The 14635-nt window shown below is 42.8% G+C and overlaps 2 protein-coding genes across 2 annotated transcripts in view; one reads left to right on the top strand and one right to left on the bottom strand.

Moving 5' to 3' along the window:
- Nucleotides 1-3544: 3544 nt before the first annotated feature.
- On the top strand, nt 3545-6163 carry dbx1b (developing brain homeobox 1b; the record flags this gene model as incomplete). Its single annotated transcript, XM_080841957.1, has 4 exons — nt 3545-3890; nt 4107-4208; nt 5514-5716; nt 5840-6163. The coding sequence occupies 4 exons, from the start codon at nt 3545-3547 to the stop codon at nt 6161-6163; spliced, it is 975 nt and encodes a 324-aa protein (XP_080698083.1).
- Nucleotides 6164-8721: 2558 nt separating this feature from the next.
- Nucleotides 8722-14635, bottom strand: part of nav2b (neuron navigator 2b) — a gene marked incomplete at both ends in the record, with an annotated part of 64883 nt that continues 58969 nt past the window's right edge. The window contains 12 exons of the mRNA XM_080841653.1: nt 8722-8841; nt 9138-9347; nt 9641-9759; nt 10102-10298; nt 10598-10669; nt 10838-11001; nt 11359-11594; nt 12414-12582; nt 12908-13003; nt 13186-13283; nt 13647-13803; nt 14225-14378. Coding sequence (XP_080697779.1) covers nt 8722-8841; nt 9138-9347; nt 9641-9759; nt 10102-10298; nt 10598-10669; nt 10838-11001; nt 11359-11594; nt 12414-12582; nt 12908-13003; nt 13186-13283; nt 13647-13803; nt 14225-14378 — 1792 coding nt within the window. The remainder of the gene's footprint in view (nt 8842-9137; nt 9348-9640; nt 9760-10101; nt 10299-10597; nt 10670-10837; nt 11002-11358; nt 11595-12413; nt 12583-12907; nt 13004-13185; nt 13284-13646; nt 13804-14224; nt 14379-14635) is intronic.

Raw genomic sequence — 14635 nt, 5'->3', positions numbered from 1 at the left:
AGTCATATTTTCAGGATGAAGATGCAAATGTTTCATGTTTCATATACAGAGCTGAAAGATCAAACATGGGAGAACAAGGTAACACAATTATCTTTTTTAAATCCTTACTTAGAGAAGAGGGATTTAACAAAGGAACTGAAAAAAGTACTTTTACGTAAAAATAATCTTTTCAAAATATCAACATACACACCTCTCTGGTTGAAAGTAAAAATACTTGTTGATATGTATATATGCATGCTGGTGTGCTTCGCGCATGTTGTTAAATCAAAAGTAGGAATGAACCTTACCCACCAATCCTGCCCATTCCCCTGAGACATTGAACTAAGTAGAAAATAAACAGTCTCTTTATCCAATCTTGTGGAGTGGATATATGAATTTCTGAGACACAAAGGTCTCAGTGACTACGTCATATACAGCACAGACTGACTGGCACGTAAAATGAAAGAACAGGTGCACTGAAACGCTTTGTCCGGCTTCCTGCCTTTCTTCGTTTGAAAACCGGGGGTTATGTTTAATGCAAAGTTAATATCGATTTAATGCTTGTCAATGTCCCCCTGTATCTTGGACCACCGCTAATCCCTTCAATGTGCTGCCGTACAGAACCCTCGGAGACAGATGCTTGGTCAGTCTGGAAGAGCTCTGCCCGGAGAGAGGCGCCGTAAGGTCGTCTGCAGTGGCCAAGAGTTTAAAACCGCGAAACAAATGATCACAAATCATCACTGTACATAATTATGTGTTTATATATGCATTTAAATAAATATTACGTTTGATTCCTCGCCTTTGCTGATTTATCTATAGAGCCTCGGTGCACACCCTGGCTGCATGCGGGCAACTTTGGGGGCGTTCATGGCGCGGGAATGCGCACGCGCGTATGCGCTCCTGTGTGTCAGAGTGACAGGGGGCGCATTTATTTGGTTATAATATCTTGAAAATGTGTCTTTAATAGGCTCAATTCAGAATCGGACCAGCTGTTTTCTCTCTATTTGGTAAAGAAAACAATTGTGCCCGGCTTGGAAAGCAAGTAGAAATTAGTTTCGGTCAAGGAGGCTAAGCTATATTTCCTGCAAACCATCTGCTTGATTGGTACAATAGAGGGATTTTCGGGTGAGAGTGGAAGAATAAAATGCTTTGAACGTACAACAGTTCACTTTGTGAAGGTGCTGAGGTGTCTTAATACGACTGCCTCAGGCGGATGATGCAAATTTAATGTCCATTTACTTTTGTTAAAGAAGGAATAATTTCATGGTCATAACATATGTTTAGGCTATGCCTTACTTTTTATTCATTTCCAGACTTGTTTAAGTTTAATCTCAACGTAAACAATTTGGGTGAAGGGTGAAGTAAAACAATAACTAAAAGCTTGCCTTAAAGGAAATAGGAAGTGAGCTGTTGTTTGTATTTATGATTGTCTGAAGAGATCAGAGCAAAAACCCCTCAAAACCTTTTCCAACAATGATGCATAACTTTCGAGTTCCAGGGAAGGTACAATATCAGCTTTAGCCCATAGCAATTTCTGCGTTCTGTCAGGTGTTCTTGTGTCGCCTTATTATCTATAATGTAATATCATTTATTTGGTGGATTTTAAATTCATGGATAAACAAACCAGGCTGATAGTCTACTATTAGGAAACTTGAGAACATTTGAAAGTTGCTGTATTAAACGAAATGCAAGCCATACCAATCCCATCGGCCATCCCTGGTCCCCGCACAAAATGTTTCTTATTCAGGTTAACCCGTTTATCCCCTTCTTGTTCTATTTAAGACCATATGAAGGAAGCTTGAAATATTGTTTTCGTTCATTCATTTGTCATCCCGTGTTACAATCCATCTGTTTTAAGGGGGACGCCTGGCGCATAATTTCATGGAGATTTACCTTCTGTGCCATCGTTTAGGACGCACACGGGGGTCCTTTCCCATTTTTGCGCTTCCCTCTCAAAATCAAAGACCATGCGTTGACTCTGAGAAGATAGATGCGAAGGTAACTACTTCTATATGAATAGCCAGGGGGACAAAAACAGAAAGAGCAGCGGTCAAACGCCATTAGTCACAGGTCTTAGTCCACAGGCCTCAGGAGACGCTCCTTCTAGCTCATCAGACAAAAAAAGAATTTGTGTTCAAATAGAATTTCCCGAGGAAGAACTCTTTTGTTCGGCGATTCTCCCGTGTTATCTATTCCTTCGGTAGGCGTTGATATTTTTTTTCTCCCGCTGGTCTAACGGAGTGGTGAGGAGCTGGTGCTTTGACATCCCACATTAGCCTAAAGTGAACCCACGTGTGGCACAGCAAGGGTCTGACCTAGCTTTTCAAATAATGGCATTCCTCGTTTTCACGCACACTAACTCTGGAGGGAAAAGGTACAAGCCTGTTATCTCACAAAAAGTAAATCGGCTGAACGCATAGACAAGGCTACCAGGAACCATCTTCTGCGCCTATCCTGACCATTCAGTTTATATCGATATGTGCAATATGTGGACATGTGTCTACAGTCTACTGAAAAGTCTGAAGTTACCATGCGAAAAGCCAGACTTTTGAGTGAATTTACTATATCAGGTTGTCAGTGGACAAAGAGGATAAAATTGTAGTTTGCTGAATTATAACCAATGATGTCATGCTGCTATACTGTTAGACTCATTTTTTCATACCACACTTCATGTGCATTAATATATAATAAACAACATTATTTCAAATGAATAGCCTACAATGAAACAACACATATGAGGTCTCATGAAGATTTATGTCAGTGAACTCGCTTCTTTTTCTAGAAAAGCTAAGATAGAAAATCCTGGAAAGAAAATGAAGAATCCGCTGAATACATAATTCGATTTTTTTAAAAAAAATCTAACGACACATTTGAATCTAAGTTTAACATATAAAATATAAGTCTCAAACAACATATTATAATAAACAGCAAAACAATAAAACTAAAACAATGACCCAGTGATGATTACTTCTCAGTTTGCAGTTTTCTAAATTCGGATTTCTAAATTCGAATTTCTAAATTCGGAGTGTCAAATTTGATGCTAGGCTATACACTGTGTAAACTGAGATGGATAAACTGTATTTCTGTATGTGGTGTATTTGTAAAACGTTACAGAAAGCATTTGTGAAGGCAAAACTAGTTTAATTGATTATTTCTTTATCAAGATAAGGAAAAAGGTAGGCTGATGCCAAACAAATGGACCAAATCAACAGGACCATAAAAAGGTGGTAAATATGCCACATTTATTGACTACATCGATGTGTTGTGCATTGTTTCATGACGTTTAATCCAGTCACAAAAATTGCTTGAATCGACCAATCAGTGTGCTTAAAATTCGGTACGAAAGAAACTCACTAGGAGAACTTTGTTGAACCTCATTGTTCCGGCTGTCACCTCTGAAAGGCTTTACCAACGGTCCACTATAAAACCCTTTCTCAAGAGGGAAGGGCCACAAGAGTTCCGTCAGACTATCATCCTGGATGCTAAGTGAAGTCGTCTCTTGCAGTGAACGAAGGGCTCAACATATACGTTCTGTTTTCTTTTGCTTGTGTCTTTCGAAGGTGCGATGATGTTCCCAAGTGTTATTGCGCCACCCGCGATGTATCCAAATCTTTTGCGGCCTGGGCTGACTTTGCCACAGTCTCTGCACTCAGCGTTCACCACGCACTCCAGCTTTCTGGTGGAGGACCTGTTGAGGATCAGCCGACCGGCAAGTTACGTACACAGGACAATTCCTTCCCCAAACGCATCTCCTCCTACAACGGGAACCATAACAGCTGCAGCGGACCATGTCTCCATCTCCACATGTATGTCTAAAAGAACCGCTTCGCCACACACCTCATTGCCATGCAGCGACCCCAACTACTTGAAGTTTGGGGTAAATGCCATCTTGGCCCCATCAACACGCAACGGTAAGAGTTATTTGACTTTGCTGTAGAATAACTTCAGTTTCAGCACCTGAGCACTCTGAGTAACGTGACCATTATTGACAGCTGCAGAATATGCTTGTTGACAATGTACCACATAGATATGTAATGTGCACTGAATGGGTTTATTTTTGCACTTTTCTTTATTTCAACATTTTGACAACTTGAGCTGTTTGTAATTTTGTCATTCTTGCATTGCAGCATCATCACCACACTCTGTGACCGACTTCCACCTGAAAAACCTCCCATTTTCATATTTTGATGGGTCGTTTCAACCGTTTATCAGGGCATCTTATTTTCCAGGTGAGTTTTCTCTATTTTATCCCGAGGGTCAATTAAGCGACAAGACTACACATACCAAACCATAGTTCGGGGGCTGAAAGCAGCAGAGCATCGTGGAATCGGTCTCGCCAATTTGATGCCCTATTTAGCAAAAGCAGTGACTGCTGACATTTTGCGCAGGCTCCCCTAATCTACAAATTAGCTGGAATTGTCATGGTCCAAATTTGAGGCGGGTCCCTTCTCACAAGGAAGATGCTGGCGTCTCTTCATTACCTCCCCTTTCCCACCGAGTCAGTGCACTTTGCCACTGATTGCTAACAAAGCTTTCAGCACCATGACCAATTGGTCAGCTCCCTCCGGGCAGCCACACACAGACACGACGTTGACTTAGGCATGCTGTTGATAGGCATTTACCAGTCATGGACTAATTTCCCATTAGTAGCTATTCAGTGTTTCAATATTTTCACAAGACCACATAGACTGCTTCGTCGTGAACGGAAATCAAGCAACAAAACGCGGGGACAAAATGTCTAGCTTATATATCTTTAGAGTGGAAAGTATTTACTTAAGTATTTATCTGCGGGTGACAGACTTAGACATTAAATAAATATTCCTCATTGACCTGTTTTTAGAATGAAGGTGATGGCCTACTACAAAAGCTTACTTTGAATATATAGAAATGTAGGTAGCCTACTGACGTGTAAGCCTGTATGCTTTTTTGAAAATATTATATAAGAAAACACGATCTTATTCGCATAAATATGACTGTGATTCTTTCTTGATTGTGTGAATATATGTCAACAAAACAGCTGTATGAATAGCTTTGAGTGCTCACTTAATCGTCGAAAATGGCCTCGCCATCAGTATTCCCCAAATGATCTTGGCATGCAGTTGTGTTTAGTTTGAAAGTGTAAATCTCCTTTGTGGCCGTAATATATGGCTTTAGCGGCCTGTCCTAAGCCTTTTTCAGTTAGTTCATTACTACACAATTACCGTTCACGCTTCATTAGCGCCTCTATATCTCATTGGAGCTTCCTGAAAGGATGCTCGGCCTTTTTACCATACCAATGCTTTTGGGAACTAAGCAATGTGCTAATTAGTTACTTCGTGGCATTTCACGCAAATGGTTTGCATTTAATAACACAAGAACAATAAACCAGTCAATATTTACAGACTTCGAGTAGGGTACTTCAATTTCAAACACAGAACCATGCCCCTTCAAAAAAAGATTCGTACAAGCTTTGAGCTAATTTTACTCTCCGGGTGCTTTATAATGTCAAAAGACCCGCCGTTAATAAAATGTGTCTACTTTGGGTTGTTTTACAGCATCATCTGCAGTGGTACCTATCCCTGGGACATTCTCCTGGCCCCTTGCAGCGAGGGGGAAACCAAGACGAGGAATGCTGCGGCGGGCTGTGTTCTCTGATGTTCAACGCAAAGCACTAGAGAAGATGTTTCAAAAACAGAAGTATATCAGCAAACCTGATAGAAAGAAGCTCGCTTCAAAACTTGCATTAAAGGATTCACAGGTAAATACATATGATAAAGCATATTTCCCAGGTTACCACACACATTCATTGTTAAGTTAAACAATCATTAGGATTAGTGATAATTGTTTCAGCTTCTCACGTCTCACCGTTTGATCCCAATAGGTGAAAATTTGGTTCCAGAACCGAAGAATGAAATGGCGCAACTCTAAAGAGCGCGAACTTCTTTCGTCTGGAGGATGCAGAGAGCAAACATTGCCGACAAAAATGAACCCGAACCCAGATCTCAGTGACGTGGGGACAGGTAAAAAGTCATGCGAGGACGAACTGGAGGCTTTCAGAGGAGAATCACTGCATCAAACATACTGCCACTCACACCAAACGCACCAACTTTTTGACAGCATAGAATCCAACCCAATGTCACCGGACAGCTCAAGCAAACATTCAGATTTCTCAGAATCCGAAGATGAGGAGATAACAGTGTCTTAATTTTGTACACAAGTCACACATTATTTGTATAGCCCACGCAACGTATTTACAAAATGTTTTATATGTTGATATTATTGCAAAAGAGGATGTCTGCTTTACAATAACATTGCAACACGTCTGCCCAACATCCCTATTTTCTGGGATAGTATTTGGCATGGAATTGGCTGAATGTTACTTGTAAGGTATACATACGCCTCTTTAGTACATCTTGCTGTGTTTTGGCAGCCAATGACCTATGTATATTGATTTTTGTTAATGTTTGTCTGTTTATAAGCAAACACCAAGAGTGTTATAATCATGATGCTATTGAAGTAGACTAAATGCATTTAATCAAAGATATGTAGAGATGTAAATACCTATATTTTGTAAACTGTGTTTTATGAAAATGAATATACTTTATACTTTCTACAAATTAAAATGTCAGAAGAACTATAAACGAATCACCGCTTTCACTGACTACATAATAACACAGAGTGACATTTCTTTTTTACCTGAATAAAATTATGTCTGAACCCATTTCATGCACTCCACAACAGATATTCACATGTACACAAAAGTTTTCCATACAGATGCAGTTTTATTAATATACAAAAACAAACAGTTTGAACAGTGATAACATTTATTCCCATGGAATTTACAGACTGTCACCGGACATCTACAACCTTACCGTTGAGCACTGTACAAATAAAAATACATTGCCTACCTCTTTTAAAAGCTGTTAGAAAAAGTCTTCAAAATGTAGGTCTGCAATCAAATATTTACATATGTATGTTACAAATACAAGGAAAAAATGTACAAAGACAAATTGCACTACACAATGAAAGATTAGATTCCCAAACTTTTCAAACATCTTAATGACCTCCCTCATGCATTTATCACATGAACCTTAACATTCTTAAATGCAATGATATGGTAGTTCAAAAACAAAACAAAAACAAACTCACAGAAAAGGGGTTGAGAGGATTCACAATGCGAATGAACTTGCAGCATGACAAACACGGGGCACCTATTTGGTTTCAGTAAAAAAAAAAGGAAAATTGGAAAATGGGCGTTGCATAGATTTCCATATCAAACTAATAATAAAAAAAAAAACACAGAGGCTCTGTGAATGTATCCAAAAGGGTGTAATATGAGTGAAATCAGATCTTAAGACACTTCATCTGCTGAGGGAATAAAGTGCAGTCACTCAACACTAATGCGATGCTGAAGACTCCATTTACACTCAATGCAAATGGGGACCGCGCTAAGTCTCCCAAGTGAGCTTCTAGGCACGGCAGCAGTCCAGTTCAAAGCAGAACCTGATCGTCTAGACTGATCCGCCTACAGCCAAACCCTTTGGGACTGCATGTGTAGATCCCCCCAAAAAAGTGCTTCTATGTCTAAGGAACTTCTCCAGTTCACAAAACCAGTGGTGCCTCAGGCCCTTCAGCCAGCACTTGGGATAAATGCCCTCTCACATTAGACAAAGCAGCTAAGAAATGTGACCACCTACGCTGCCACAACATGCCACATGGTACAATGCCTTGATTTGAGCTGCTTTAGGTCTGCTTATTGCCGTACAATAACGCTAGCATCTACTAGCATCTACTAGCATTCAATACTGTTTACGCACAGTGTTAATCAAAACCACACTTGGGTTTCTGCGTGACTACATGATCAAGAGAGCATCACCCTTCTAGTTGGACCTGACAGGGAAATTATTCTGAGTAGAGGTCACTGTGGACATTGTTTGTGTCTCTCTACCCGACCTACGCAGGAGCACTGCTGAGGCACAAGTGTATACAGTCCTGTAGTTATGCCCACGTGTTTGTGAACAGGTGGTTTCATCTCTGGTAGAGAAGCACTAAGGCATTGCAGGCAAATCCAGACAACAACAGGATGGTTCACGGTGAACCCAGCTCTGAGAGTCGGGTCAACACACTAGTGCACTTCAGTTTCAATCTTGTGAAGATGTGCATGCAGCTTGCAAAATGCAAAATAAACACAAACTTTGCATTCAGTGAAAGTATAGATCTAAAGTCTGTGATGTCACGGCATGTAAACTGGTCCGATGACTCAACAGCTCTGGTTCAACAACTTAGAGTGAGCTCTAAGTATTTTACTCCAAAAGCTGCAGGTGAACAATAAATGTGCAAAGACTACATACATTATTGTCTATAAAAAACAAAGTGTATGGGTGGAAACCAGACAGATGATAATAAAATATTGTCACTGGACACCGCAGTGTGAATGCTACTCTGTAGTGACATCTACAGGTCAGATTTTCAATGACAGAGCACCAGATTTCTGTTGAAACATTGTGTTCACAGTTTACAGTTCACAGTTGTGTTGCAAAAGGTTCTATGGCTGCTTGTCCCAGCTCACAATCCCATGTGGAATATGAAGTGAACTTCAGCTGAACAAACACTGAAACTTCTCACAGGTTGTTTCTCTTTCACTCGTTTTGACCTCTTTGTGCTTTACCATCCCTTCCAAACCTCCGGGTCGCCAGGAGGACTTGTATGAAGAGAGAGACGGATGAGTCTGCAGTCTAAGTATGACATCATAGTGTCCGCACATCACAGCGTGGACTCCAGTGAAGAGTCGATCACACTGTCTTGGTGACCGTTGGAGTCGCTGTCATAGCTCTGGGGGCCTGTGGAGTGAGCTGCCTCCTTCAGCCTCATCAGCATGTTCATCTGTTGGGACGGACACCAAGCTATTACCAACCACTTTGTACACAGCACCAAAGGATGTAGCAAGACAGCATAGGTCAGTATAGGACATATTTATATCATATCATTGATTGATGCAAGTCTTGCATTTAAAATTATTCAAACGGGTTCTGGGCCAGGTTGGCCAGGTTCGGTTTGCCTGTCAGCTTGATGTGTGGAAGACAGAATTCTAGACTCTGACTCAGGTCACTCACTGCAAGACTGTGCTGTGGTGCTGTCTTATAACGTGGTTTAGAAAAGATGAGTAGAGAATGTCTTACTAGAGGGTCGCTTTCAGCCTCCCCTTGAGCGTCCTGCTTGCCGTGGCAGCCCTCCCGGGCCAGGGAGTATCCATCGAAGCCCACGTCCTCTGGCCGCAGCTGCAGGAGAGGCGGGGGGGAACACTCGTGCTGCCTGGGGCTCGCCGCCCACGGGAAACTCTCCATCACCCATTTGGCAGGGTCCTCCCAGGCGGCCCTCCGCCCATACAGCTGATGGAGAATAAACATTCTGTTGTAGCTTCATAAAACCAAATGAAGAGGTTTGAAGGCTGAATATGTAAAACAAAATTAATACGCTAATGTGTAACAGTGTCTGATGAGGAATGTATCTATAGTACCAATATTCACAGACTGTCAATACTGCTTTTGGTCTCCCTTTTATAATATTAATATAATATAAAAAAATATAACACACAAAAGCACACACACACACACACACACACATTCAGTGACTACATAAAAATGACTAAATGTCCTGACTTCTGAAGTAAAAATGTTGGTACCTGCAACCCTTCTCTCACTGCATCCAGCATGTAGGGGATGATGGAGTAGTTCCACAGGTCTGTGAACCAGACCCGAGCGCCGTCCACATCCATGGGACAGGACAGGAAGAGACGCGGCCCTGGAGGAGTGAAGAAGAAAGATGATCATCAAACTTTCACAGAGTGGCTTTTTACATAACCTTTTACTAATGTCTCATTAAATCGCAATTTGGACAGACAAATGCACGCGATGAGATACATCTGACGTATTAAACAAAATTATACAGTTTTCTTCTTTACCTGTTGCATTACTTTTGTCTTTGATGTCTGGGGATTTTATTCCCTAACATTTTTGTGTAAACATACATTTCAAATATATAGATATGTATATTTGTATAAACAAATAAGATACGTTTATATTAATCACAAAGAAGAGCAGATGAACCTCCTGATGGCTGTGGCATGTGGATATGGTGTCTCACCTATGGTGACGTCGGAGGAGCTGTGGGTCTCCAGGAAGCGGTTGAGGTGCTGCCACACGCACGGCACCCACTCCACGATGCGCACCAGCTCCGTGCTCCGCATGCGGCTGCTGATCTCCGTGTCCAGAAGCTTCCGCCGCAGGAAGCGGCCCAGGAAGCCTTTCAGCGGCTCGGTGTGGTTGGCGCACAGCACCCACCTGCTGGCGAACAAAGAGGTGATACACCTGTGTTTAAGGACAGTGTAAGTTCCACAGCCAGGAACTGCTTTTAGAGGTTAGAAACGAGGGGTGGCTGGAACAGGTGTGAAGGGCCTAGAACTGTTTAGGATGTCAGATACACCTCTGAGGGGACACTGCCCCCTTGTGGATAACCCCTGGAGTAGAATATCACACTTCCATAAGATATTCCAAAATCAGAACACCCACAAAAGGTACATAAAGGCTCAAACAGAAATGCCCGTTTTAAAGAAATCAAATCACCAGAAAAGAGGGCCTACCTGAAATTATGATGAAGCTGCAGGTTGGGGGTGGAGGCATTAGCCTGGTTCATGGTACCGATGATGTAGGGGCTGTGTGGAGAGGAGGGGAGAATAGTTATGTACAGTTTTAGTCAACCTTTTTTCATAAATCAGCCAAACAGACTGTTTTAGCTTGGGATCCATTTTGGATTTGGAACATTTGAGAGACAGGGCAGGTTGAACCACAGGAGCTGACGTGAGTTGAGGTACTCTGCTCACCAGTTGCGGTGCTTGTAGTTGAGCAGGCCGTTGAAGATCTCCCCCAGGGAGCTGAGGTGGTGCAGGTTGTCCAGAATAAGCACCAAAGGCATCTCCTGAGCCTGGATGCTGCTGCTGCTGCTGCTGCACTGGTCAGCCAGGTGAGACAGGTACTGACGGAGCTCCTGGACATTACAGTATATCAACAACAGACAGGCAATAATATGAGATATTATTATTATTTTCATTATTATAATTATTATTCCTACACATATAAGTGATGGATACTGCACAATAGTTGTTATTCATTAAGATGAATCTTCACTGGAAGTGCAACAACAGAACTGCTATAAATGGTGGTGTGGACAATCAATGGGGTAGCAAAAACATGTAGAGATCTTCCTCTGAGAGGAGTGGATTTGGATCGGATTTGTTCTGGATCTGAACTTGCACACATCCATATCCTGTCATATATATTTTTGTCTTTCTCTGTTCCCCAACCCATACAGATATACACTGAGTACAGATGGCCAGACACAGACCTTGCTGGACTTGTGGTCCACGTTGAAGGTGGCGATGGTGCCGTCGGTGAGAGACCAGCCCTCTTGCAGCACCATGTGCTCAGCCAGGTGGCTGGCCAGGAAGCTCTTGCCGGTGCCGCTGGGGCCGGAGAGGATGATGCGCCGGTGCTCCTGCAGCTGCGACACGTAGCGCTGCAGCATGGCCTTGGGCACGAGCGTCTGGAACACCAGGCTGTCTGTGCTGTTCTCCTGCACACCTGCAGAGGGGGAGTCAAGGGTTAGCCGGGCCTCAAGATTAACCAGGATGCAAAATCAGGCTTTCTCTTCCAAACCACCCCTCTTACCACTGGTAATTTATAATGGAGAGCCATTCTGTATAAGGTAACTTTCACAACCATTGGGAACTCTCCTTATTAAGGGTGGAGGGTATTAATAGGTAACTAGGCAGATCAATGTTGTGTTGCTGCTGGCTACTCTCAGAGGCATGGAGCAGTGGTCTACTGTTAGACATGTTGTCTGTCGTTTGCTAGAGACCAAGTGATCATTTGCCACTGTATGATAATACATTACTAATAGACCTAGTTTTGTTCAGCTGTCTCAGGTAATTCAGTGCACTTCAATAACAGCCCACTCAAATCTCACCTACTGTTATAGGACAGCCCACAATGGGGCAAAACCTCCAAAAAAATGCAGGCAAACGTGATAGAATGGGAGTGAAATAAGATTAAGCAACTCAGTTAAATTCCTATCTACTAATTTAGAACCCCATATGTTACAACCACCCACAATGGAGATGTACATAGCCATTTGTTTGTAATAGTTAACAATAGAAGCAGATGTTGTGGATTAAGGCAGAGGGGAATACTGTGAATTCACCCTAAAACTATGTAACTATACCAGTTCACCAATGTACACTGTATTAAAGAAGTCATTACCAGAACACAAAAAGACTCACACTGGTCATGCATGCCCGCATAAACACAAACATATGCACGCACGCACACACGCACGCACGCACGCACACAATAAGGTTGAATCTACATTAAAACTACATTGCTTGTCTATTCCAGTCCTACCTTTTAGCTTGACAGCAATGGTGTCACTGTCCCCAACCAGGTAACCACAGGGCAACAGCTCAGGCGTCTCTGCCCCACTGGTGCGGTGGACCTCCCCAATACTGTAGCCCAGAACACTGTCAGAGTTCAGACCCAGCTGGCTGACTGGGTCAACATTGATGATGTACTCCTGAGAAACAAGTGAGACACAGATGAGATCTTTTCGACAATATCTAACGATTTACAAACGGCAAGAGTGCAACTGTGCAATTGTATACTCAAAGGGCTAACTAATTGTGTGCATAGACTAAAAAGAAGAAGAAAGTCAGTAAAGGAAGGAAGGAAGTAACAAAGACATAAAGAATCACTGTGAGGGTTCACAAATATACAACAACTGCAACCTACAACTGATCTACAACATAACACACATGAATCGAGATGGCAAGTATTTAGCTTTAATTAACGCACAGCTGAACATTAGATCCAGTTGATGTTACGTGCGTACGAGTGCGTACCTTAAAGAGGCGTCTGACCACACCATCTAGGACATCCCATTTAGTTTTCCCACTGACGCCAATACAGCCAATCAGGAACTGACGAGGCCCTCCGTCCTATTCCATGTGAAATAAACAAGAATTTAGACAGGAACAAGAATAAACATACATATAGGATAAATAAGATGGAACGTCTATCAGTGGCAAGATGAACATAAAAATAATCTAAAAGTGAACAATGCATACAAAGTACACTGTGTCATTCAGAAAAATGAAGCAAAATTCAACTCAATTCTCACCTCTTTCCATTTGGCCTCGTCCTCCAAACTCACTACGATCTTCACACGCCGCCCCTCTTTCCGAGAGCTTCCATCTCCACAGTCCTCCAGCAGCATGTCTGCAGGTTTATGGTCACCAGTTAGCATGTTAGCAGCTAGCAGCTCGAGGCCTTTCATGTGTATGTTATCGTATAAACTGGGAGTAGATGATGCCATTGGATAATGAATGGCTTCTGTGAATGGATGTGAATGGTGTTCAAATACATGTAATCTATCTGTGCATGCCATCCTTTGAATCGACCCGAAGTATATGTGTGTGCACACATGAAGTTTATGCACGCACACACACACACACACACACACACACACACACACACACACACACACACACACACACACACACACACACACACACACACACACACACACACACACACACACACACACACACACACACACACACACACACACACGGCACCTACCGAGGCTGGTGGACTCGCTGAGGCTGAGGCTGAGCTGGGAGGAGAGGGCTGGCAGTGAGGGACTGAGGGAGGACGACTGGGACGTTGCTCTGCTGCAGCTGCCCTGGGACTCCATTTTCAACCGTTCGTTCTCTACCTTCAGCTTCTCTACATCACTCTGCACACACACACAAACACACACACAGACACACACAGACACACACAGACACACGATACACTGTTCACTACAAGTATGTGGGTAATTCGTAACAGATTGTCTATAATCCAAACTATATGGTGAACTCAGCCTGCCCAATCTCAGTGTGCAACATGGCAATCATTATTTTTATTCTTCAGTACATTAATTGAACATTTAACCCACAAATAGGCATCTGTCCCAGAGCCCACATTTAAGAATTGATGGAGAAATTAAGGACTTGTCCTTCACTCCTGTTACAGGACTTTATACAGTGTAATTTCTCAACAGCGTCAGTGTTGCCTGTTCTAAAGGCTGTGTGGCTGTTTGAGAATCCAGGCACGGGTCTGATGGCTGACTCAGGCCCGTAGAGCTTCTAAGTGTACAAGCTGCTGTGACTGACCTGCATGCGGTTCATGGACTCCCTGAGCTGGTCCAGTTGGTGGGCGGAGCTCAGGGCCTCCAGGCGGATGTCGGTCAGCTTCATCTCTTTGTCTCGCAGCTCGCTGCGCAGCTGCATGACCGTCTCTGCGTCGGTGTCCCCGCACTCAGAGATCCTGCCGAAAAATCACCAAACGTCACCTTCAGCTGACAATCGGTCGCACTTAAACTGTACGGACACTAAAGGGCCAACGTCGGCCTTACTGGGACTGTGTTAGCGTCTCGTATCTCAATCACGACACACACCTCATCAGTCCCACCAGGGCTTAGATTGAGTCGTTAGGTCCAATTTCTATTTCATTTCCAATCACAGACTGATGCCAAACCAAACATCTGGCAGGATATACACCACAACGTCACTAAAATTCTTTCA

This window comes from Sprattus sprattus (assembly GCF_963457725.1).
Source record: "Sprattus sprattus genome assembly, chromosome: 7".
NCBI lineage: Eukaryota > Metazoa > Chordata > Actinopteri > Clupeiformes > Clupeidae > Sprattus > Sprattus sprattus.
This window is presented reverse-complemented; position numbering and strand designations above follow the sequence as displayed.